This window comes from Gymnoscopelus microlampas (genome assembly GCF_963454915.1).
Source record: "Gymnoscopelus microlampas genome assembly, chromosome: 7".
NCBI lineage: Eukaryota > Metazoa > Chordata > Actinopteri > Myctophiformes > Myctophidae > Gymnoscopelus > Gymnoscopelus microlampas.
In genome coordinates this window covers 52875290-52899267 of record NC_139944.1, presented here as the reverse complement: position 1 = coordinate 52899267, position 23978 = coordinate 52875290, and the positions used below count along the sequence as shown (strand labels likewise).

The 23978-nt window shown below is 41.5% G+C and overlaps 1 protein-coding gene across 2 annotated transcripts in view; it reads left to right on the top strand.

Moving 5' to 3' along the window:
* kdm5ba (lysine demethylase 5Ba) overlaps positions 1-23978 on the top strand; it is a 44205-nt gene that overhangs the window by 9778 nt on the left and 10449 nt on the right. The window contains exons 5-19 of one of the 2 annotated variants that reach the window (XM_084062654.1): positions 2533-2658; positions 3437-3536; positions 4756-4853; positions 6117-6275; positions 7849-7968; positions 9633-9791; positions 10960-11141; positions 14700-14862; positions 15332-15451; positions 18005-18199; positions 20261-20442; positions 21575-21705; positions 21925-22075; positions 22545-22665; positions 23342-23703. In XM_084062654.1, coding sequence (XP_083918780.1) covers positions 2533-2658; positions 3437-3536; positions 4756-4853; positions 6117-6275; positions 7849-7968; positions 9633-9791; positions 10960-11141; positions 14700-14862; positions 15332-15451; positions 18005-18199; positions 20261-20442; positions 21575-21705; positions 21925-22075; positions 22545-22665; positions 23342-23703 — 2369 coding nt within the window. Of the gene's footprint in view, positions 1-2532; positions 2659-3433; positions 3537-4755; positions 4854-6116; positions 6276-7848; positions 7969-9632; positions 9792-10959; positions 11142-14699; positions 14863-15331; positions 15452-18004; positions 18200-20260; positions 20443-21574; positions 21706-21924; positions 22076-22544; positions 22666-23341; positions 23704-23978 lie in introns of both variants that reach the window. The other variant, XM_084062653.1, reaches the window with a different exon arrangement.

Sequence of the window (23978 nt, the reverse complement as noted above, 5' to 3'; positions counted from 1 at the left end):
GCCACCCACGCTCGGTTATGTATAACCCATTAAGACCGAAAGCCAATTCTACAAATGTCTTCTAAATCCCAACAGTTTTCTGAAAAACGTATGTTTCTGTATCAGTGGTTCTCAAACCTTTTCATGTCAAGGACCCCCAACATTATATGTATTTGGCCGCCGACCCCCATCTCAAAATATTTTGTTCCAGGGACCCCCCAGAAGTAAAGATTTGAGTTAAAAATGTTCTCTTTAAAAGAATATATATTCAAAGATTTGCACAAAAAAAAAATCCAAATTTTTCAAAAATAGCAGATCTACAAGCTCGTAGCGCGGCACTCGGTGCCGCGCTATGAGCTTATAGATCTGCTGTAGATCTAGCCAAAGTGTAAAATAATGCTTTTTAGCTCAAATGAAAAAGTGACACAGATGCGTTCCAGGTCTTAATGGGATAATTCAGGCTTCAGTCTCTTTAGTCAAATATTTTTTTATATTTATTTTACTTTCCCAACCACCCACGTATACCCACAGGCATAAAGGGGAGGGTAGAACATGGAATACAATAAAGTAAATGGGAAAATAGAATAATAATTACAATCTAACTAGAGATCATGCATTTGACATTTGAGGGGGGGGGGGTTGGACTCGAGTTCAATATAAGAAAGAAGGGGCTGCGGCTGCCAAACCTTTAGGAACGCCTTTCTTTCCCTGAATGGTAAATCTTAGATGTTCAATCTTTTTTAATTATGCCATCATCACCTCCACCCAGAGTGGGTGGCAAAACCCTCCAGCATATCAGGATCAGTTTACTGCCTAATAATAACCCATTAAGACTGGGAAAGCATCTGTCATTTTAGATTTGAACCATCATCTTATACTTTGGCTATTCAAAAATAGCAGATATACAAGCTCATAGCGCGCCACGAGTGCCGCGCTATGAGCGTGTAGATCTGCTATTTTTTGAAAAATCATGAAGATTTGTGCAAAATATATATTGTTTTAAAGTGAACATTTGTAACCCAAATCTTTGCTTCTGGAGAAGCAAAGAACCTATATTGCTATAATCAGTGGTTCTCAAACCTTTTCATGTCAAGGACCCCCACGAAGATATGTATTTGGCCGCGGACCCCCATCTCAAAATATGTTGTTCCAGGGACCCCCCCAGAAGCAAAGATTTGAGTTAAAAATGTTCGCTTAAAAAATATATATATATTCAAAGATGTGCACACATTTTCACGATTTTTCAAAAATAGCAGATATACAAGCTCATAGCGTGGCACTCGGTGCCGCGCTATGAGCTTGTAGATCTGCTATTTTTGAATAGCCAAAGTAGTAGAATGATGGTTAAAGTGGTTACACAGATGCGTTGCCGGTTTTAATGGGATGATGAAGAGGACGTTATGGCCTTTGATTGACCTGGCGGCACCACTAGTTTATCCAATGGAACCACAGCAAATAACGCTGTCTCAGGGGGATTGGCCATCCATGCCAGCATATATGAGAGAGTATGAAATATTGCTGACCAAAATGTGGGTGATTGGCAGCCGCAGAACATTATGACAAAGGGTGACCGGGTCATCATGACCACATCTGAAGCAAGTTTGAGTATAAGACCATACTCAAGGCCAACTTGATTCTGAGTAGATGAAGCCAACTTCATGGATTAAAGTTCTCAGTCGCCACGGCTGATCTCAGTCATGTGGATTCCATAGAAGCCACCATGTCTTCTATGGGAAGCATGTAATGCACCGAAAATAGCCGATCTACAAGCTCGCAACATGTCATGTTGTGAGCTTGTAGATCAGCTATTTTCGGATCTACTTTAAGATCAAAGAGTGTTTGAAGTGGCCTATGCTGCTGCATTGCCTGAAGGAAGCCGAACAAAAATACGTTTTACTCTTTATGTATCTGTACACAAGATGTAATAATAAAGCACAACCTTGACCTTCAGTCTCAGACGAGGAGAAGACAAACGCGTATCTTTTTTCTCTATACATTTAACATGATAATATGCAAATATAAACATGGCCAATTTAAGCTTTTTAATCTTCCCTGAGATTGAGTACAACATTGGTTCTCAAAGTGGGGTCTGGGGACCCCCAGGGTCCTTGGGGGAGTTCCAGGGGGTCCCCAGCTAAATGATGGATAGTTAACCAAATGGACCCTTATGAGTCTGTAACTCTGAGAGTATACAAAGGGAACCAAATGGACCCTAACGGGTCCATTTGGTTCCATTTGTACACTCTCAGAGTTAAATTAACATAGATTTTACAATATAAATTGGGGTCCCAGAGATAGAAATGCCATTAAATTGGGGTCCGTAGCCTAATGCATGTTAAACTGGGGGGTCCTTGAAATTAAAATGGTTGAGAATCACTGCTAGAGCCGTAAAAAATCTTCTCTTCTAGGGGTCCCTGGCATATCTTTTCAAATGGGGGTCCGCGGGTTAATAAGTGTCAATTTGGAGGTCCTTGACATGAAAACGTTTGAGAACCACTGAAGTACAGCACCAGAGTTACATTGCTCTTTGTGTGTGTTTTTTTTCCTCTACAGAAGGCGACCTTGACCAACGACAAGAAAGATAAAGTGTACAAACCGCACGACCTTCCACAGCGCCAGTCTGTGCAGCCGGTGGAGACGTGTAGCATCGCCCGCCGTGCCAAGCGGATGAGATCAGAGGTGAGTTCTGTTCTATGGATACAACCGTTCTGCAATTCTTTTGAACGGCCCTTGTGTATGTTAATTTTGCACAAACGTTTGAGCCATTTAAGGAAATACTCCCATTCCTTTAATCCGTTAAGAACGGGATCGCATCTGTGTCATTTTAAGGTTTCTTTGGCTATTCAAAAATAGCAGATCTACAAGCTCATAGCGCGGCACTCGGTGCCGCGCTATGAGTTTGTAGATCTGCTATTTTTTTTAAATCGTGGAAGATTTGAGCAAATCTTTGAATATATATATATATATTTATGTTTTAAAGCGAACATTTTTAACTCCGATCTGTGCTTCTGGGGGTCCCTGGAACAACATATTTAGAGATGGTGGGGGGGGGGGGGGTCTTTGGCCAAATACATATCTAAAAATGTTTTCTAAATCCTAACAGTATGTTGTTATATCAGTGGTGCTTTTTCATGTCAAGGACCCCCATAATTATGTATTTGGCCGTGGACCCCAATCTCAAAATATGTTGTTCCAGGGACCCCCAGAAGCAAATATTGAAGTTAAAACATTTCACTTTGAATATATATATTTTAAAGATTTTTTTCAAAAAATTGCAGATCTACAAGCTCATAGCGTGGCACCATGAGCTTGTAGATCTGCTATTTTTGAATAATAAAATAAATAAATCTAAAATGACACAGATGCGTTCTCGGTTAATATCTTGTTGAAGGACGCTATGAAACATGAACTTCTTATGGATGTACAGTATTAATCCTTCACTGTCTCTCTCTAGCAGATGGGCGGCTGTGTTAAAACTGAGCCGGATGACGAAGACTGTGAGAATCGTCCCAATCTCAGGAGGAGGATGGGAATATACGTGGCCAAGCCAGAACCTGGTAAGCAGAGAGTTGAGTCCTGTAGCGTAGTGTTTTTCTGATGCCAGATTTTTTGGGTTTGATGCCAATTCTGTATTTGGAGAGTCCTAGATCACTGTTGAAAAGGATAGTTTACCCCCCCAAACATTTTTTTTCTATGGATTAGTCACCCCATTGAGACTTGAATTCATGGAGATTGTTTAGTTTTGTCGCATTCCTAAACCAATAATTTGATGACCTGCGGCGTCTGCGGTAGGAGACTCAAAGTGTCAACTTTGAGTCTCCTACTGGAGACATTGGCATCTTTCTGCCAGTCATCATTTTAATCTCCGATCAAATGCTTGGATGCGCTACGTCGTACTCAATACCAAATCTGAGGCAGGGAAAAAAAGCCTTGTGTTTTTTGGGCCCTGGTTGTGGAATGATTTACAGACCTGGCTTCTTTGATCCCTCTAGTGACTTTTAAGAGGATTACCATGGGCACACTCTATAGCCATTGCTCCTGCTTTGATGAGTAGCAAATGCTGAGATCTTAGTTTTATATTAGTTTAGTAGTTTCATGATATATTGTTCTTATTAGTCATTCTTTTAGTCGGTCATTGGTTAGCTATTTAGACTCTCTCTGAGCCTCCCTGGTAGTAGGTTTTTGGTATTACCGATGTTATATGTTTGTCTTTGTCATGTCCTGTATTTGTTGTTACTGGCAGAGCTTTGTAACATTTATTTGCCTTTTCTCTTGGCAAGTGCACACTCGTAAAAGAGACTATGGTCTCAATGTGATTTTACTGGTTAAATAAAGGTTAAATAAAAATCAGATTTTTGGCTTAGGAATGCAACAAAAAGAAAAAAATCTCCCTGAATTTCAAGGCTTCATGGGGAGTGTAATTGATAGAAAATAAGTAATCTTTTGGGTGAACTATCCCTTTAACGATGTTTGACCAATATTTTGTATTTTCTCATAAACTGAACTTGATTTTATTTAACCACTTAAACCCTATTAAAAAAATCTAAAAAAGTCGATCGACCAGCTCACAATGCGTCGCATCACGGCGTTAAATCCTTCTTTAATGGCATGCCAAAAATAGGGATGGCAGATTGAAAGTGGTTACACTTTTGGACACATTGCCTGCATAATTGCAGATACCGATCGGTTGGACTCTGTCTGGATAGTGGATACCTACAATGTTGGATCATCACGTTCATAACGTCCGTGTTGACATCATATCTGTCTCTTTTTCAGTGAGAACAGACATTATGGAGGTGAAACAGGAACCTCTGAAGATCGAAGATCCAATCGATGACAAAGAAATGTTGCAGCTCAAAAAGAACGATACTGGAGTGAGTGAAGGAAGGCTGTTCTTTTGTATTTTAACAGATATGACGCATGCACCCCCATAGGGTTGGGTACTGAAATTCTTGAATTTCTGGTTCTGCTTATCAGTTCCTAAACACGCTAATATCACAGCTTTTCCGATACTTGTATCGGAAAAACTCTAAACATAACGTGTGTAGCGATTTGACCTCGAATGCAGTTACTGCTCTGTGGCACTCTTTTTTTTATTTATTTTGTTTTATATATTTTTTAATTTTTAATTTTTCACAAAAGTATACATACAACCCCCCCCAAATCCCGCCCCCCTCCCCACATACATAAAGGACAGCACAGATAAAAAAAATATCAAAACATAATAAAAAATAAAGGTAAAGAAAAGGAGCAACAAGAAGAGACAAATCTGCTGTAAAGACATTAAGTAGCTTCGAGAAATGATAGATCTAGACCGAGATAGCTGTAGATAACAACCTATAACATCTCTGATACAGGTAGGGACAACGTTTCCTTGTTGTCCAAATAAGGTTGCCAGATCTTGAGAAAAGTGTCAAACACATTTCTTAAACTATAAGTAATCTTCTCAAGAGGGACACAACTGTTCATTTCTGAGAACCATCTCGCTGTGCCGAGGGGGGAGTCAGACTTCCATGTTATTGCAATGCTCTGTGGCACTCGTTTAACCCTTTGGTCACCTTTCCCTTTTATTCAATTCCATTTTTCAATTCAAAGAGGCTGTATTGGGCATGCACCCCCATAGAAATGTCCCAGCCGTATCACTATGATTCTGAGATGGTGCAAAAATGGGCGTGCATTCCGTTGTCTTTTTACATGGTTGCATAGTGTGGTGTAGGGGTGGAAAATATAATCGATTCAGCAATCAATCGCGATTCGGACATGGACGATTATAGAATCGATTAAAAAAAAATCGATTATTAAAAAAATGGTTGGTTATCAGAATATTGAGAAGCCTTTTTTATAAGTCAGTATTATTTTACAAAAAATAACTATTTTCTTGTTGGTTTTCTGCAATTGTTGATGTTGGCAAATATAACCTTCCAGCTGACAGTGACACATCTCTCCCATTAGTTTTTATTATCAATAAAAGATAATGGAAGTAAATTAATCGCTAATCGCAATAATAGCAATAATCGCAATTTAATTGAATCGTACCCCTCAGAATTGGAATCGAATTGAATCGTCAGGTACCTACCAATTTCCGTCCCTAGTGTGGTGTGTTGCTTACACAACAATCCACTGTCTTTGTCCTCCAGGTGGAGCAGTACATGTGTCTGATGTGCGGCTGTGGGACCGCCGAGGACCGCCTGCTGCTGTGCGACGGCTGCGACGACAGCTACCACACCTTCTGTCTGATCCCTCCCCTCCACGACGTCCCCAAAGGGGACTGGAGGTGCCCCAAGTGCCTGGCGCAGGTGAGACTGATGCCCGCCCTCCCAACTCTCTCTCTCTCCCTTAAGAGTTGATTTCTTATTTAGAACAACAACAACAAACAATCATCTGAAATAGAACCACTTCCTGGGGACCATAACAATCAGCTGAAAAAAGAAAAATATGTTTTTCACACTTTTTTTTAGACCAGGGGTCTTCAACAGGGGGCCCGGGGGTCCTCAGAGTTGCTACATGTTGTTACATATACATTTTTTTTTATACCTTAAAATCACTTGAACCCTAGCATCCCTTTTTCTGAGGAGAACTTTAACCAAAAATAGCAGATCTACAAGCTCACAACGCCTCGCGCTGCGAGGCGTTGTGAGCTTGTAGATCGGCTATTTTTTGGCAGAGAGGAATAGGTGAGGAGGGGAGAAAAGAGCAGACCAAGTAAACAAAAATAGTTTAATCTGAAACACAATTTTATACAAATATAGAGGGGGGGTCCCTGCTTCATCTCTCTCTCAGCTAGGGGGTCCTTGGCCTGAAAATGTTGGAAGACCCCTGTTTTAGACCATATCCATGGTCATAATGGAGACATGGTTAACAGTAGATGGCAGAATCTTTTGTGTATTTGTTGCAGCTACCCAAAAAACACACTGCCAGGGAGACCTGCTGCCAAACTGACTAAAACGATAGCAAATAACACGAATAAACGGAATCCCAATAATTCCATCCTCACGTCCTCCACTTGCGTTGTTTCCTCGCGCCTTAGTCAAAGGAATTCCAGGTCACGCTGGAGGACGGAGGAAGCGAAGGAGGCAGAAATCGGGGGTATTTGTTTATTATTTTTAGAACGCAGTTCTTATATGACGTGATCTAAGATTTCCCCCTATGGGGATTTCAACACAAAAAATAACGCTGCGACCCTCTAGCGATGTCAGTCGGTGCTCTATAGAGATTTAGCTAAGGAGCTCAAACACACAAACCATGGGATAAGAGGGAACCACACAATGCCCTGAAGGCATTGGCTAGGTTCCTCCAATCCCCCTGATAGCCTCCATCTCAATTAACCAGCACAACCTTGAAAGAGACGACACACACCCAGCTCTGACAGAGAGAGACGGAGATGTAGAACCACTAGGCGTCATGTGTCTCTGATGTATATTGTTGCAAAAGGACGCATTCAACTCTCTATCGATGCGTCCACGGAACGTGGTTAGGTTTAGGGTAGTTATTAGTGAGGACCCACTTGAATGACCGCCCCATGGGTCCAGGGACCACCATTACAATGAAAACGGTTCAACATCAACTGCAGAGAACCAGTGGCTGCCTGTCACAAAGTGTCGACACGTTTCACGTCAACACTTCTCAGTAGAAAAAAGCATTGTTTATGTTGTTCGTTAAAGTACACACACACACACACGCGCGCAGCATCTGGTCTTAATGAGATACTCTCTGCGGGAACGAACCACCACTTCCTGATTAGGAATGGCAGGCACATCGTATAATAGGGAGTTACAGTTTAATGACTGACGACGGTCACAATTAGTTAACACTTTCTGTGGGGTTTATTTATAATTTTTTCCTTCTTATTATTCACATCTTTCCACACAGGAATGTGGCAAACCTGCTGTCGCGTTCGGCTTCGAGCAAGCCAGCAGGAAGTACAACCTCCGAGCCTTTGGAGACATGGCCGATTCCTTCAAGTCGGATTATTTCAACATGCCGGTCCATGTGAGTATGGTCACGGTTTCCTCTGTTCTTTGATATTGTTGATAACGGCATTGATTTTGACAGCAGATTTTGAATTCGTTTTTGTCAGAGTCTTTAGTTTTAGTCATATTTTAGTCATCTGAAATGTTTTAGTTTTTGTCTAGTTTTAGTAGACTAAATATCATAAGATATATAACTAAATCTACAGTTGATTTAGTCAACTGAAATGTATTTTGGCGGTGCCTTGATGGTGTAGAAATGGCTGATTTTACACTTGGTTGCATGCTGAAAATAGCCGATCCACAAGCTTGTAGATCTGCTATTTTCAGAGCTCAACAGCCGAGCACAATCAAACATAAAATGACTTTTAGTTCTACTGGATCTCTTCTCCACTATAGTCCCTCACTAACATTTTAGTCTAGTTTTTATCTGTTGATGAAATTGTCAATATATTTAGTCTTAGTCATCGTAGCTTAGTTTTTATCTAGTTTTCGCCAGTAAAAAAAGCTAGTCGACAAACATTTTTCGTCATCGTTTTAGTCGAAGGAAATCAACACTAGTTGATAAGCGGATCAAGCTAATCTGCGTTATATCTTAACTCTTTGACTGCCAGAGTATGTACATTAATGAACTCACCAGTGCCAGAGAATGTGGTGTTTTAAGTGGTCACAGAAGATTTAGATCCATATTGACCGATCGATCCACTGTGTGTGTAGACCCAGAGAGGGTCTCTGACTGCTGCCGAGTGGAAAAACATTCCACCGGTGAGGTAACATTTTTTTGCCACAACCACGCTGAAAATACCGTATTTCATTAAAAATCAGCGTATTTCCCACCTCCCCAACTGGCCACAGAACATTTATATACATTATGATCGCTTGTAAGATGGTTGGTAAACGCAAAGGAGACCACTGATCGCCACCGAGAGAAAACAATAATCAAACCGGAGCTATCGCTCCGGTTTGAAAACTGTTGAAAACGCGTGCCTCGTCGAAACGAGGGCAACAAAAAAAAACTTGTTCAAGGCAATTGCAGGAAACCAACAGACAGAGAGTGAATGGAGACGAAAATTACGTTATTTCCGTATCCGCGTGCATAGCCGTGGGAAGTAGGGGTGCTGAGGGGGCTGCAGCACCCCCTGAAAAAACATTAATAAGAAAAAATCTTATTTTTTTTGTTGCATAATGTGCCTGTTGTTTTTGGACGTTATTTGGGGGGGATTTAATGCAATATGTGTTCTTGAACCGAATTAACCAAATTAAAGTAAAAAAAAAACAAAAAAAAACGCCCAAACCCCGCAAATCTTCGCGCACGCATACACGCTAGGCACAAATGCACGCACGCGCGTGCATACATGCGCATACAACACCCGTAACCTATAACGTCTTCCCACGGCCCTGTCCGCGTGTGCTACAGTTTTACATTTCACTCCAGATTCAAGATCAGAGCGCGATCCTATATAAAAACAACAACAATTTAAAACGCGTGTCTAACGCGTCCATGGCCAAGTGGACCAAGTAGCAATTGACTCGAAAACGCGTCCATGGCAGTCAAAGAGTTAATAAGCAAGATAATAATAATAAGGACTTGGGTGGGTCGTTAGTTTTTAGTCTAAATCAGGGGGTCTTGTCTGAATGTGCCGAATCGTCGGACCTAATATCCTTTTTGTATTTGTGTGCTTATAGATGGTTCCTACTGAGCTGGTGGAGAAGGAGTTCTGGCGACTGGTCAGCACCATCGAGGAGGACGTCACCGTGGAGTACGGGGCAGACATCGCCTCAAAAGATTTTGGAAGTGGCTTTCCCGTTAAAAACGGTCAAGTCCAAATCTCCCCTGATGACGAGGTACAGTGTTGTTTTGATTTCTAACTTTTTTGTAGTTGTAGTTTGAGTTGTACCGATACCAGTATCGGAAAAAGCAGGGTTCATGTGGTTAACCCATTTAGACGGGGAACCCCTATACGTAACTACCTTTCAATCCGGGAACCCCTTTTGGGGTTGTTGTTGTTGTTGTTACGTACAGTATATATAGCAACATAATTGTTTTTGTAATTTTTGTATAAATATTTGGAGTTTTTCAGAAAACTTAGGTCAGGATTTAGAAGCCGTTTTTTAGAATCGGCCTCAGGTCTAAATGGGTTAACCCATTAAGACCGGGAATGCATCTGTGTAATTTTATTTGATTTCTTTGGCTATTCAAAAAATAGCAGATATACAAGCTCATAGCGCGCCCCCAAGTGCCTCGCTATGAGCTTGCAGATCTGCTATTTTTAGAAAAATCGTGAACATTTGTGCAAATCTTTCATATAAATTTTTAACACAAATCTTTGGTTCTGGGGGTCCCTGGAACAAAATATTTGTAGATGGGAGGGGGTCCGCGGACAAATACATATTATTGTGGGGGTCCTTGACATGAAAAAAGTTTGAAAATCATTGATAATATAGCAACATAAGTAAAACTTTTTTTTTTTTTTACTTTAGGGAAAAAAACTGTTAAGATTTAGAAGATAATTGTAAAATCCCCAGAAGCAAAGATTTGAGTTAAAAACTTTCGCTTTAAAAAAGTATATATATATTCAAACTAAAGATTTGCACACATTTTCACGATTTGTCTAAAAAATAGCAGATCTACAAGCTCGTATGAGCTTGTAGATCTGCTATTTTTATATAGCCAAAGAAATCTAAAAACTACAGAGATGCATTCCCGGGTTGAATGGGATAATGGGGCTCTCGGTCTAAAACACAGCAACTAGACAATTTGCCTGGTCATTCTGCAAATTAGTGACATTCCTGTTGTAGGTGAAATTCACAGATGTTTTCTTATAGTGATAGTAGTAATGCCATCTGTTCACGGCTATATAGCAGCCTGCCTGTGAGGGATCTAGAGCAGTGCTTCTCAAACCTTTTTCATGTCAAGGACCCCCAAATGGTTATGTATTTGGCCGGATCTAAAAATAGATGCCTTATAAGTGGTTAAAGGAAGTGTTGTGGCCTTTCTTCTCTGTCTCTGCAGAGTTACCTCAACAGTGGCTGGAACCTCAACAACATGCCCGTGCTGGACGCCTCGGTGCTGACGCACGTGACGGCCGACATCTGTGGGATGAAGCTGCCCTGGCTCTACGTGGGCATGTGCTTCTCCTCCTTCTGCTGGCACATTGAGGACCACTGGAGCTACTCCATCAACTACCTGCACTGGTACAACAACACACACACACACACACACACACACACACACACACACACACACACACACACACACACACACACACACTGGAGCTACTCCATCAACTACCTGCACTGGTAAGAAGAAGAGGGCAGAATTACACCATCCACCATCATGTAGAACAGTCAGTGGTTCTCAACCCTTTTTCATGTCAAGGACCCCCAAATTGACACTTATTAGCCCGTGGACCCCCATTTGAAAAGATATGACAGGGACCCTCATAAGAGAAGATTTTTTTATGGCTCCAGCAGTGATTCTCAAACATTTTAATTTCAAGGACCCCCAGTTTCAAATGCATTAGGCTACGGACCCCGTTTAATGGCATTTCTTTCTCTGGGACCCCAATTTATATTGTAAAATCTATGTTAATGTAACTCTGAGAGTGTACAAATGTAACCAAATGGACCCGTCAATTTGGTTCCTAATCTATCATTTAGCTGGGGACCCCCTGGAACTCCCTCAAGGACCCCTGGTGGTCCCTGTACCCCACTTTGAGAACCAATGATGTAGAACAGTGGTTCTCAACCTTTTCAGGACACGACCCCCCAAAGTAATCATATTTGAACTGGGGACCCCCCAAAATAATCATAATTTGAACTCTGGACCCCCCGCCCTGACAAGCACTTGGAATTGTAGGAGTTGAGGCATTTCATTCGGTTTGACTCGGTTCCACAGATAAATATTGTGAAAATAGCAGTTGTGAGGCGTTGTGAGCTTGTAGATCGGCTATTTTCAAAAATGTTGCCTCTTTCTTATATTATTTGACACATTTTCAATTTTTGAGGTTTTAAAAAGGCATTAAAAGTCCTTAAATTGTCACTTCACTGTCATCGGGTGACCCCCCAAAATCATGTGGGGACCCCCCTGGCGTTCCCGACCCACAGATGGAGAACCATTCATGTAGAACAGTGGTTCTCAAACTTTTTAGTGTCAAGGACCCCCAAATTGATGTGTATTTGGCCGCGGACCCCGAGCATGGAATGTTTTTAAATTATTCAAAATATTTCAAACACTTCAAAATAAAAAGAAATACCAGATGTACAAGCTTGTATGTCTGCTATTTTTTAATAGCCAACGTATAAATTAGGGATAAAGGGGCTAAAATGATCGTGATGCTGTATTAACAAATTGTGCTGGGGGCCCCCTGGAACCTCCCTCAAGGACCCCTGGGGGTCCCCGGAGCCCACTTTGAGAACCACTGATGTAGAAGTACTGATGGTGGATGGCAGTACATGGTTAGACTATGTATAAATTAAGCTTAGGCTTAATTTATACTTAGTTGCCAGCTGGTGCCGCACACCGCAGATACAGCTGATCTACAAGCTCATACCGTGTTGTGACACCCGTGCACAACTAAATATAAATCAGGCCTTTTATTTGGGTCGCTGACGGTCTCCTGCTTTAGATTTTGCCACAAATCAATGTCATAACATTGGAACACAGCAGTTGAACACAGCTTGCTTGAAAATAAACAAATCACAAATTCTACCATCTATCTGAATTCAGGATTCTTTTCCTGCACACAATTGTTCAAACCAAATTGGGACGTTAATGCATTTCTATGCTTAGCTTGCATCAATGATGTATTTCTGTATTCCATCAAGGAAGCACACACAATTGATTCTATCTTAAGTCTGCAAAATCTATTAGTAAACCACTGATGATAAAAAAAATCACACCCTGTGTGAAGGTAGCGGCGCCTTTGAATACATTATGTCATCGATATGTGTTTATAATGTGTTTATAGCCATGTGTCATGTGAAGCTTGACCAATCACTTTGTTGACGGGTCTGACCAATCAGAGCGTCGACGACAGATAAAGTTAAATTGAGGATCTAACTTTAAATAACTTACCTAGAAGGAGACTTTAGCCAAATAAAAATATATACAAAAAAAAACATGAGGAAATAAAAAATAAACCTTGACATCATAGTGATGTCATGAATAGTCCCCTTGCCTGACAAATCACAACCTTGACGGGCCTGACCAATCAGAACCTTGACGGGCCTGACCAATCAGAACCTTAACGGACTCTTGGATTCTCGATCGTCTCTATCAAACCATTCTGTCATAACGGATGACTGGGTCCCGAACTCAGACTTTCTATACATTCACCCTTCATCTGTTCTTGTATCTTTCTCTTTCTATTCGTCATATTAACTTTAAATAACTTACCTAGACGGAGACTTTAGCCAAATGAATAATAAGATGAAGTCATTGTCATCGTTTATATAGACATCGAATTCTATATTCATGACATCATAGTGATGTCATGAATAGTGACCAATCACAACTTTGGCGCACCTGACCAATCAGAACGTTGACGCACCTGACCAATCAGAACGTTGACGCACCTGACCAATCAGAACGTTGGCGCACCTGACCAATCAGAACGTTGACGCAAAAGCCAGGCATAGAGGGCTAATATCCGCTCTATACCTAAAGGTATAGAGCGGCTAGCGCCGCTAAAAAAGAAGAAAAAAATCATAATTGTATTAGCATTATTTTTGTCTTTAGTAACTAAATCAAGATTTTTTGAACAGGAAACTGAACATCACTGGTTTTGTGGTTGTGGTAATGTTTGCCCTAGGGGTAAAAAAAAGAAGAAACTTAATACTAGACATGTTAAATCAGTTATGATGGTGATGGGCACAACACGCTCACATTGTTATTTGGCTTGACACAATTAAATTAACATGATGTGTGACGCATTATGAGCTTGTAGATCGTCTATTTTCGGCACGCAAAACTTTCGTACGGCAAAGTATCAGTTACAATGTATGTCAACCGGTGAGATTCAGCATTGTTATTCACATCCATCATGCAGGTACAAACTGGAGTGAATAAAACCGTATTTTAAGTCTGCAAAGATGTGTTTATTTGCAGGAATATGTAAAGATGAAAGCTCTGTTGATTTCATTTAGTGTTAAGTTTTGGTATTTATTATGGAGGACCCGTTTTATTTTCATTCAAACCTACATTAGCATTTACAGTAGCACAACATGAATGTGAAAGCGGTGATATGCTTGTGTCAATTTATTTTTATATGAATGTATGAATAATCGTGAAAATCCTTTTGGCCATAATCGTGCAGCTCTACAACACGCTAGAATTCTCAACAGGCCTGAAAATTAAGGCTCGGCCCAGCCTGGCCTGACCAATTACCTTACTTTTAGGCCCGAAAACCCGAAAAGGTTAATGACCAAAACATCTTGAAAACGACCACTTTCGCAGATTTTCGATTGTCGTCCATTTGTCTTCAATAACACGGGCTAGGAAGGTCGGACTTTTCTTTATTATTATTTTTTTATTTCTTTATTTTTTTCTTCTTCACGGAACCCGAGGCTCGGCCCGACCCGACTAATTAGCATAGATTTTGGGCCAGGGTAGGGTCGGTCTCGGGCAGAATTTGAGAACTCGACAACACGCCATTCAGTGCTGTTTAGCTTTATGCCGTTTTGATCATATTCACCCCAGTTGTTGCGAGTGCCATTCATTAACCAAGGTGTTGTTGTTTACCACCTGCCCAGGGGGGAGCCAAAGACGTGGTACGGCGCCCCGAGCTATGCCGCCGAGCACCTGGAAGGGGTCATGAAGAAACTGGCCCCGGAGCTGTTTGAGTCGCAGCCTGACCTCCTGCACCAGCTGGTGACCATCATGAACCCCAACACGCTGATGAACAACGGAGTCCCGGTAAACACACTCTTCATTTATCACCGTTAAGCACTTTTACTGTAATGTCTAATAATACCTTCTACAAATGCCTTATACATCAGTAGTTCTCAAACCTTTTCGTGTCAAGGACCGCCAAAAAGATATGTATTTGGCTGCGGACCCCCCCATCTGAAAATGTTTTGTGCCAGGGACCCCCAGAAGAGAGAATTTGTGTTAAAAATTAAAACTTAATAAAAGTAAATGTAAACACAAAGTGACTCGCAGTGAGCTTGTATATCTAGAAAAATCGTGTTTTCTGAAAAACTTATGTTGCTATATATATGGCTAAAATAAAAAATGACACGGGTGCTTTCCCAGTTTTAATGGGCTAATTTATGATCAATTAGCACTTTTATTGTAATGTCTAATAATAATGATGTCTATAATAATAATGTCTATTTAAAAATACAAACTGTAGTAAAATTAAACTTGTAATCTCTTTTTCTAGATCTTTCGCACCAACCAGTGTGCTGGTGAGTTTGTCATCACATTCCCCAGAGCCTACCACAGTGGCTTCAACCAGGGTTTCAACTTCGCCGAGGCCGTCAACTTCTGTACCATGGACTGGGTAAGAAAAGAACATGTTCATGCAGTCTTATCCATTAGGGCTGTCAGAAAAAAATCGATTCGAATCGCGATTCTACTGTTGGACGTTTCAGAATCCATTCTCATGAAAATTCTTCAAAAAATCTTCTTTTTTTCCTTTTTTTAACAATTCCTTTTTGGATCCTGAATTGACCTTTGTTTGTTTAGTTGATAAAACCTTTGCAATTATAAAAGCTACGTAAAAAATGTACTCTCATGCCAGCAGACTGGAGTAGATCCTGAAATCCTATGTTTTGAATGGAGAATCGTTTTGAATGGAGAATCATTTTCAATCGGAAAAAAAGTTTTTGAATCGAAAAAGAATCGGAATCGAATCGTGATATAGCAGAAGATTCACAGCCCTATTATCCATTTGAACATCACCCATACAGCCGTTTCCTTATTTAGGCCACATTGCACAGGTTTTGAAAAGTGGGACGTTGGTTTGTGAATTTTAGAATTCTGCATCGTCATCGTCTATCTTGTTCACACAGAGTAAAACATCATAATTGGGCACTAGGGTGTTCAGTATGCAAATGGCGGTCTTCCAACCTGATTTTAAATCACAGAATTCCCTGAGGATTCTTTCTTTCTTTCTTATGCTCCAAGACGGATGTGTTTGCAGTCTTATTTCATGGTGGAGAATGAAAGTGTGGTGTCATTTATTTATATAATATATGTATATGTTCTGCCTGCAATGAATGAGGGAGCAGTGCATTAAAACCCAGAATGCATCCCTGTCATTTTAGCTATATATAGCATATACGTTTTTCAGAAAACTAGAACAGTGGTTTAGAACAGTGGTTTTCAACCAGTGGTCCGGGGACCACCAGTGGTCCTTGAGGGGATTCCAGGGGGTCCCCAAACAAATGAATAGTTAGGAACCAAATTGAACCTTGTGTGTCTGTAACTCTGAGAGTGTACAAATGGAACCAAATGGACCCTAACGGGTCCATTTGGTTCCATTTGGTACACTCTCAGAGTTAAATGAACACTAATGATGATGATACAGTGTAGATTGGGACCCCTGGTCCCTGGGCTAATGTGTGTTAATTTGGGGGTCCTTGACGCAAAAAAAGGTTGAAAACCACTGGTTTAGAACAATGGTTCTCAAAAATAGCAGATATACAAGCTCACAGACATGGAAGTTTGAGAACTACCGATTTAGAAGGCATTTGTAGAATCAGCCTCTGGTTTTAATGGGTTAAGTGTCAGAGGTGACTTGGATACCAATACTTAGAGGTGAGCCGTCCCAGCAGGCCTGGAATGGAGGCAAAAGGACACTTCAGACTATGGTATAAATAGTTTAGGGAACACACAGCAAACAAAACCATTATTTGATCTCTTTTTCCACATAATTGAAAGCATGTACACAAAAACCTGCCTGCAAAAAAACCTTGAGGTAATTTCTGTTCTTTTTGTTTGTTATTTTGTAAACCCCCAGCTGTACCAGCCAGGATCATCATAGCTATTGTAGCTAAAATCATTTGAGACTTTGAGTTTGTTTTTGGCAGTTTTACACTTATGGGGGGGGGAAAGGCAGTATATCTATGTAAACACCACACAGACATACAGTTTTGATACTTTATAAGGGTTAGTGTTAGGGTCATGAAAAAACCCGACCCGCACATCACTAATACATAGACTCCATCAGAGTCACTGCACTGGTTTGAAGATATGGGGGGGGGGGGGGGGGGGAGGGGGGTGTTTGTTCTGTATTCTGTCTGGCTATCAAGGTCACTGAGACCACAGGGCATATCGTCTGTCGGGTGCAAACTGTCCTAAACGTACTTTTCAGGATTCAAATTAAAAAATAGCAAAAGTAGCAGATCTACAAGCTCAAAACGCTCTAGCTTGTAGATCTGCTACTTTTGCTACTTTTGTGTGACGCATTTAGTATGATAAAGTAGGGCATTCATTCATGGAGATAAGGGGTTTCTGTCTCCCCGACGGCAGCGTTCTAACGTTTCGAGGGACATCAAGGCCAAACTCAAGGCCTCCGTGAAATTCCGTGCCCTGTGTGTCCCAACGTTTTCAATCATAACAACACATTTAACCCATTAAGACCTGGAACTGTGTCATTTTTAGATTTGAGCTAAGAAAGCATTATTTTACACTTTGGGCTATTCAAAAATAGCAGATCTACAAGCTCATAGCGCGGCACCGAGTGCCGCGCTATGAGCTTGTAGATCTGATATTTTTTTTAAATCGTGAAAATGTGTGCAAATCTTTGAATATATATATATTTTTAAAGCGAACGTTTTTATCTCAAATCTTTGCTTCTGGGGGTCCCTGGAACAAAATATTTTGATGGGGGTCCGCGGCCAAATACATATAATTCTGGGGGTCCTTGACATGAAAAAGATTGAGCACCACTGATATAGAAACATACGTTTTTTCAGAATACTGTTGAGATTTAGGAGACATGTAGAATCGGCTTCAGGTCTTAAAGGGTTAATCATTGAATTTATAGTAACATTTTGATCTCTCTCTCCCCCCCGCCCCCCAAACTCTTTTGTTTTCTCTCTCTGCCCAGATGCCTCAAGGACGTGACTGCGTGGCACACTACCGCCAGCTGAGCAGGTACTGCGTCTTCTCCCACGACGAGATGGTGTGCAACATGGCCCCCAAGGCGGACAACATGGACATGGAGCTGGCCAAGAGGGTGCACAAAGACATGGCCGTCATGATCCTGGAGGAGGAGCAGTTGAGGGAGGAAGTGGACAAAATGGTGAGTTCAAAGCAAAAGGTTCCATTATTATGTGGCTGCTGGGACGCGACATACCAAAAAGCCTATACCGCTTGTGCTGTAACCATGCCCCGCTTCTGTGACGCACGCGGAACTGCCTCTCGCCTACAACAACTGCGGACTATTTTGGCCGATAAAGTATAGTTTTTGGCCCGTGACGGAGGTGTGCCGTCTCGAGCGAACTTGAGCCACGTGCCGAACTTGAGCTTGAGCCGACTCAGCGACGTTCGAGTTATGTATCGATGGGGACGGAATCGTAACTCTTGTTTTGGGATGCGTGTTTGCCCCCAACTGCCTCTCAAAGTGGCTACTGGCCACAGCGCGTCCTTGCACAAGCCGTATAGGCTTTGGGATGATGCGGCTGGGGACTACAGGATGCGTCCAAACCAGGGCTGCACTGTGGAGATTTCAACTAGTGGAGCACTAGGCCACGCACGCGAGCGATCGCCTATTGAAATAACCTCTTTAATATGTAGGCCTATTTATCAACCCACAATATATATATCAAATTGTATTCTAATTACTTGCATAATGGGGATACTTTAGGGATACTGTAGTGTTGTTATATGCATTTACCTGGCTTGCACGCTGTAAGGTAACTCTGTAATTTAGTTCATGAATCCAACAGCCACTGTTATCCAAACGTTCTCTTTGGACTGCTACAGAACATCTGACGGAATGCGTACTCCTACAGTACTTAGCAGGTCACACAATGGACCGTTGATATGCATATGCATACGCTGTTGTCACTCGGGCAGCTTTTGTCCACTTTGGTAAGAGGTGTGAATGTGCACGTCCATGCGTGTGCGGGCGTGCCGTGCAAACAACTAGTGGCGATCCACCTCGCCCCACCTCCAGTACACCCCTGAACCAAACCCTTGTTTTTTTATTATACGTGTAGTAGCAGGTGCCACTGCCTTAACGTTCTTAACCACAATTTCAGGGCATTTTCCCCGCTAAAACACAGTCTTCTAAAGGGTCTAATTGCAAGAATCATGTGATTTCAGAGTATTTTCGCTCCCAAAATGTATAATTCCAATGCACAATTACAGTGTTCTCCGTCTACAATGTGTTTTCTTTTCCTTTTGAAGATGATGGCTTATCATGACGTAAAACCAAGCTTGAAAATACAGACGTTAACCCATTCTATCCAGGAACGCGTCTGTGTCATTTTAAGATTCATTTGGCTATTCAAAAATAGCAGATCTACAAGCTCATAGCTCATGAGCTTGTAGATCTGCTATTTTTGAAAAATCTTGAAAATTTGGGCAAATCTTTGAATACATATTTTTTAAAACGATTTTTAAAAATATTTTGAGATGGGGAGGTCTGCGGCTAAATACATATCTAAAAATGTTTTCTAAATCCTAACAGTATGTTGCTATATCAGTGGTGCTCCAACTTATTCCATGTCAAGGACCCCCAAAATTATATTTATTTGGCCGTGGACCCCATCTCAAAATATGTTGTTCCAGAAGCACACTGAGTTAAAAATGTTAAAACATACATATATATTCAAAGATTTGCACAATTTCCCCACAATTTATCTAAAAAATACAGATCTTAAAGCTACACCAGCACTGCGCTATGAGCTTGTATATCTACTATTTTTGAATAGCCAAAGAAATCTTAAAATGACACACAGATGCGTTCCCGGTCTGAACTCTTAGATTGCGTTTCTAGAGTTTCTCTAGAAGAGTCTGTAGCCTCTGCCAGTCTTTTCTAAGCTAGTACTTAGAAAAAATGTTATTTTTTTGTCCGTTTATTTTTTAACATTGAAGTGAATGGAGCAGCAACTTTTTGGAAAATGTTATCTCCTGGTTCTTTGTGACGAACGGAAAAACGGAAAAAACCCAAAAATGATTTTAGATGTTTTTTTTTGCCAAAAACGTTTATAAACGTTTTTGTCAGAAAATGAGTTGATGGGTGAAATGAATGATCTATTCTGCTACGTTCACAGCTCGTTTCCTCTTCCTCCTCCTCTCTCTACCAGCTGAGCTGTAATAATGACTGTAATGTGTGTTATTTGCATCGTTCCCACAGGGTGTGGTGCGGTCTCAGCGGGTGAACTATGAGCTCATGCCAGACGAAGAGCGGCAGTGCCACAAGTGTCGGACCACCTGCTACCTGTCTGGCATCACCTGTCCCTGCAGCCCCGACAAAGTGGTGTGTCTGCACCACCCGTGGGACCTGTGTCCCTGTCCTCCGGGCAACTACACACTCCAGTGAGTAGAGATGTTACCCATAATAACCATTTTATTTCCTTCCCGATACCGATTCAGACACACCCATCAGTGTTGATTTCGTCGACTAAAACTACGACGAAAAATGTTCGTCGACTACCTTTTTTTCACTGACGAAAACAAACTTAAAACTAAATAAAAACTAAGCTATGATGACTAAAACTAAGACTAAATATATTGACAATTTCGTAAACAAATAAAAACTAGACTAAAATGTTAGTGAGGGACTAGTGGAGAAGAGATCCAGTAGAACTAAAAGACAAGTCATTTTATGTTTGGTTGCGCTCGGGTGTTGCGCTCTGAAAATAGCAGATCTACAAGCTCACAACGCGTCGCGTTGTGAGCTTGTAGATCGGCTATTTTCAGCATGCAACCAAGTGTAAAATCAGCCATTACGACGCCATCAAGGTACCGCCAAAATACATTTTAGTCGACTAAATCAACTGTAGACTATAATCTTATGATATTTAGTCGACTAAAAACTAAAACTAAAACTAGGACAGTGGTTCTCAAAGCAGGGGATCACGTAGATCTACGTTAATGCAAATACAACCGTTCACTGCCAATCAAGTAGATCTATGTTGTTGTTTTTTTTTATTATTGATTATCAAATTTGTTGGCAATGAATTTAGTAATCGATTTTAAATCGATTAATCGATTCGTTGTTACAGCCTTACTTCCCGCCTGCATCACTTCCTTTTCCGGGGAAAACAATCTCCGACCTGCCGTGGTGAATTTATCACGGCGGTCTCTCCCCCAGGGGTGATTTCGGTTAGTAAAAACAGCTGGATGTGCTGAGGTGAGCGGTGAGACGCTTATCACCGCGGCTCAGTGACATCATGTTGTAGTTTTCCAACCACCGCAGTGAGAGGGTGATCACCTAAACGTGGAGTATGCGTCCAGCTTTTAGGGTCCATTTGGAACCCCCTCAAGGACCACTGGTGGTCCCCGGACCACTGGTTGAGAACCACTGTTGTAGTGTATAAATATAGTGGATGAGAATATAATAAAACAAAGGTGTTTGGTACTGAGCGTCTGCATACTGTAGCAGTATATTAGTTCCTCTTATGCATGGGCTTGTGTTATAATAACATTTCTATGTCTTTTGCTACAGTTACAGGTTTTCGCTGGCTGAATTGCACACCATGATGGCAGCGGTGAAGCTACGTCACGAGTCCTACAGAGACTGGCTGGCTGACGTCCAGGACATACTGGGAAACAACAATAAACTCGAGAAGAAAAGAAGTGAGTCGATAATATAAAGCATTTTATTCATAACCAATTACAAAGACCCACACACATACATATCCCATATTTGAACACTTTTCCCTATACATATATTTGCATTCCAGATCAGTGAAGTTCATGAAATATTGGAAGATACCTTCATACATCATTTTGAATCCTTCTTTTGTATTTTTGCTTTAATCCATGGATGCTGCTTCTCTTTGATTGTGGTCTCAGGTTTGGAAGAACTTCGCGGCTTGGTGGAGCAAGCAGAGGGAAAGGTGTTCCCACAGCTGGACCTGGTGCAGCAGCTACGCACCGTTACTACTGAGGCTGAGAAGTGTGCCGTGATGGCACAGCAACTCCTGAACGGAAAGAGACAGACCAGGTGCATAGATAGATGCTCATATGCTTACATGTCGTTGTTGTCGGGTATAAACCGCCTATCTCCATATTCTAACTTTTTGTGTTGTTTTCGTAAATGAACGCCCTACTTGATCTACAGGGTCACATGAAAGCATCAAAAGTAGCAGATCTACAAGCTCGAAACGCACCGCAAAGCGACGTGTTCTTAGCTTGTCGATCTGCTACTTTTGAATTGGAATTCTGAAAAGTAACAGTTTGGGAGTTTTCCACCCGACGGAGATGACGTGTAGCTTATCCTGTCCCTGAAATGCGTGTTGGTGTTTTTATATAGTATCAGATATTTTTCTTTTTACTTTTTCAAGACATAACAATTATTCCAGCAGTCATATAATGCCAACAACAGAGCCATTTGCGAAGCGACTATTGTTTTGAAAAGCCAATTTAAAGCTTTTTAAAACTATTTTATTCACTCTTTTTCATTTTTATGGAAGGTATCGCTACGGAGGAGGAAAGACCCAAAGTCAAAACCTGTTGACGGTGGACGAGCTGCGGTCGTTTGTGGGACAACTGGACAAGTTGCCTTGCAACATCCGTCAGGGACCGTTACTAAAGGTTAGTCTACAAGAATGTTTTTTATCCTTCCAACCACCATAAAAGTTGCTGTACATCTAACATGGAATCTTGAGAAAACACTACTGTGCTTTTTCATTTCATTACTTAATCCATTGGGACCGGGAATGCATCTGTGTATCTTTTATTTCTTTGGGCTATTCAAAAATAGCAGATAAACAAGCTCATAGCACGGCACCGAGTGCCGAGCTTGTAGATCTGCTATTTTTTTTTAAGCGTGAAAATGTGTTAAAACCTTTAAATATATATATATATATTTTTAAAGCGAACATTTGTAACTCAAATCTTTGCTTCTGGGTTGACCGTGGAACAAAATATTTTCAGATGAGGGTCCGCAGCCAAATGCATCATCATTTTGGGTGGTCCTTGACATGAAAAAGTTTGAGCACCACTGATATTATAGCAACACACTTTCTTTTCAAGAAACGTAGGATGTATAATACATTTGTAGAATCCCCAGAAGCAAAGATTTGAGTTACACATTTTCACTTTAAAATTATATATATTCAAAGATTTCCACACATCTTCACGAATATCTGCTATTTTTGAATGGCCAAAGAAATCAAAAAATGGCACGGATGCGTTCCCGGTCTTAATGATGTGTTAAATGAAGTGATTGTACTAAAATGCATGTTTGGACTCTCATCTCTCTCCCCAGGACCTCCTGACGCGGGTGGACGACTTCCAGCGGCGCAGCGAGGAGGTGCTCTCCTCCGAGGAGTCGCCCCCCAGCCCCGCCCAGCTGCAGGCGCTGCTGGACGTGAGCCTGGGCCTGGACGTGGAGCTGCACCAGCTGCCCCTGCTGAGGGAGCGTCTGGAGCAGGCCCGCTGGATGGAGGCCGTGCAGCAGGCCAGCGGCCGGCCCGACAGCCTGTGCCTGGACACCATGAGGAGGCTGATAGACCAGGGCGTGGGCCTGGCCCCCCACGGCTCCGTGGAGAGGGCCATGGCCCGGCTGCAGGAGCTGCTGACCGTGTCCGAGCAGTGGGAGGAGCGGGCGCTCGGCCTGTTAGAAGCCAGGTGAGGAGAGGAGGAGGAGGGCCAAGCGCCACCTTGTGGTGTTTTTTTTAATTTATTTTTTATTGATTGATTTAATCATTTATTTGTCAGAAATAGTGGTGTAAAGTAACATTTACTCAAGTACTGTACATAAGTACAATTTTGAGGTCTTCTTTACTTTACTGGAGTATTTCCAGTTTTCTGTACTTTTACTTCTACTCCACTACATCTCGGGTCCAAATATTGGTACTTTTTACGCCACAATTTTTTTTGGAAAACTTTGGTTACTTGTTACT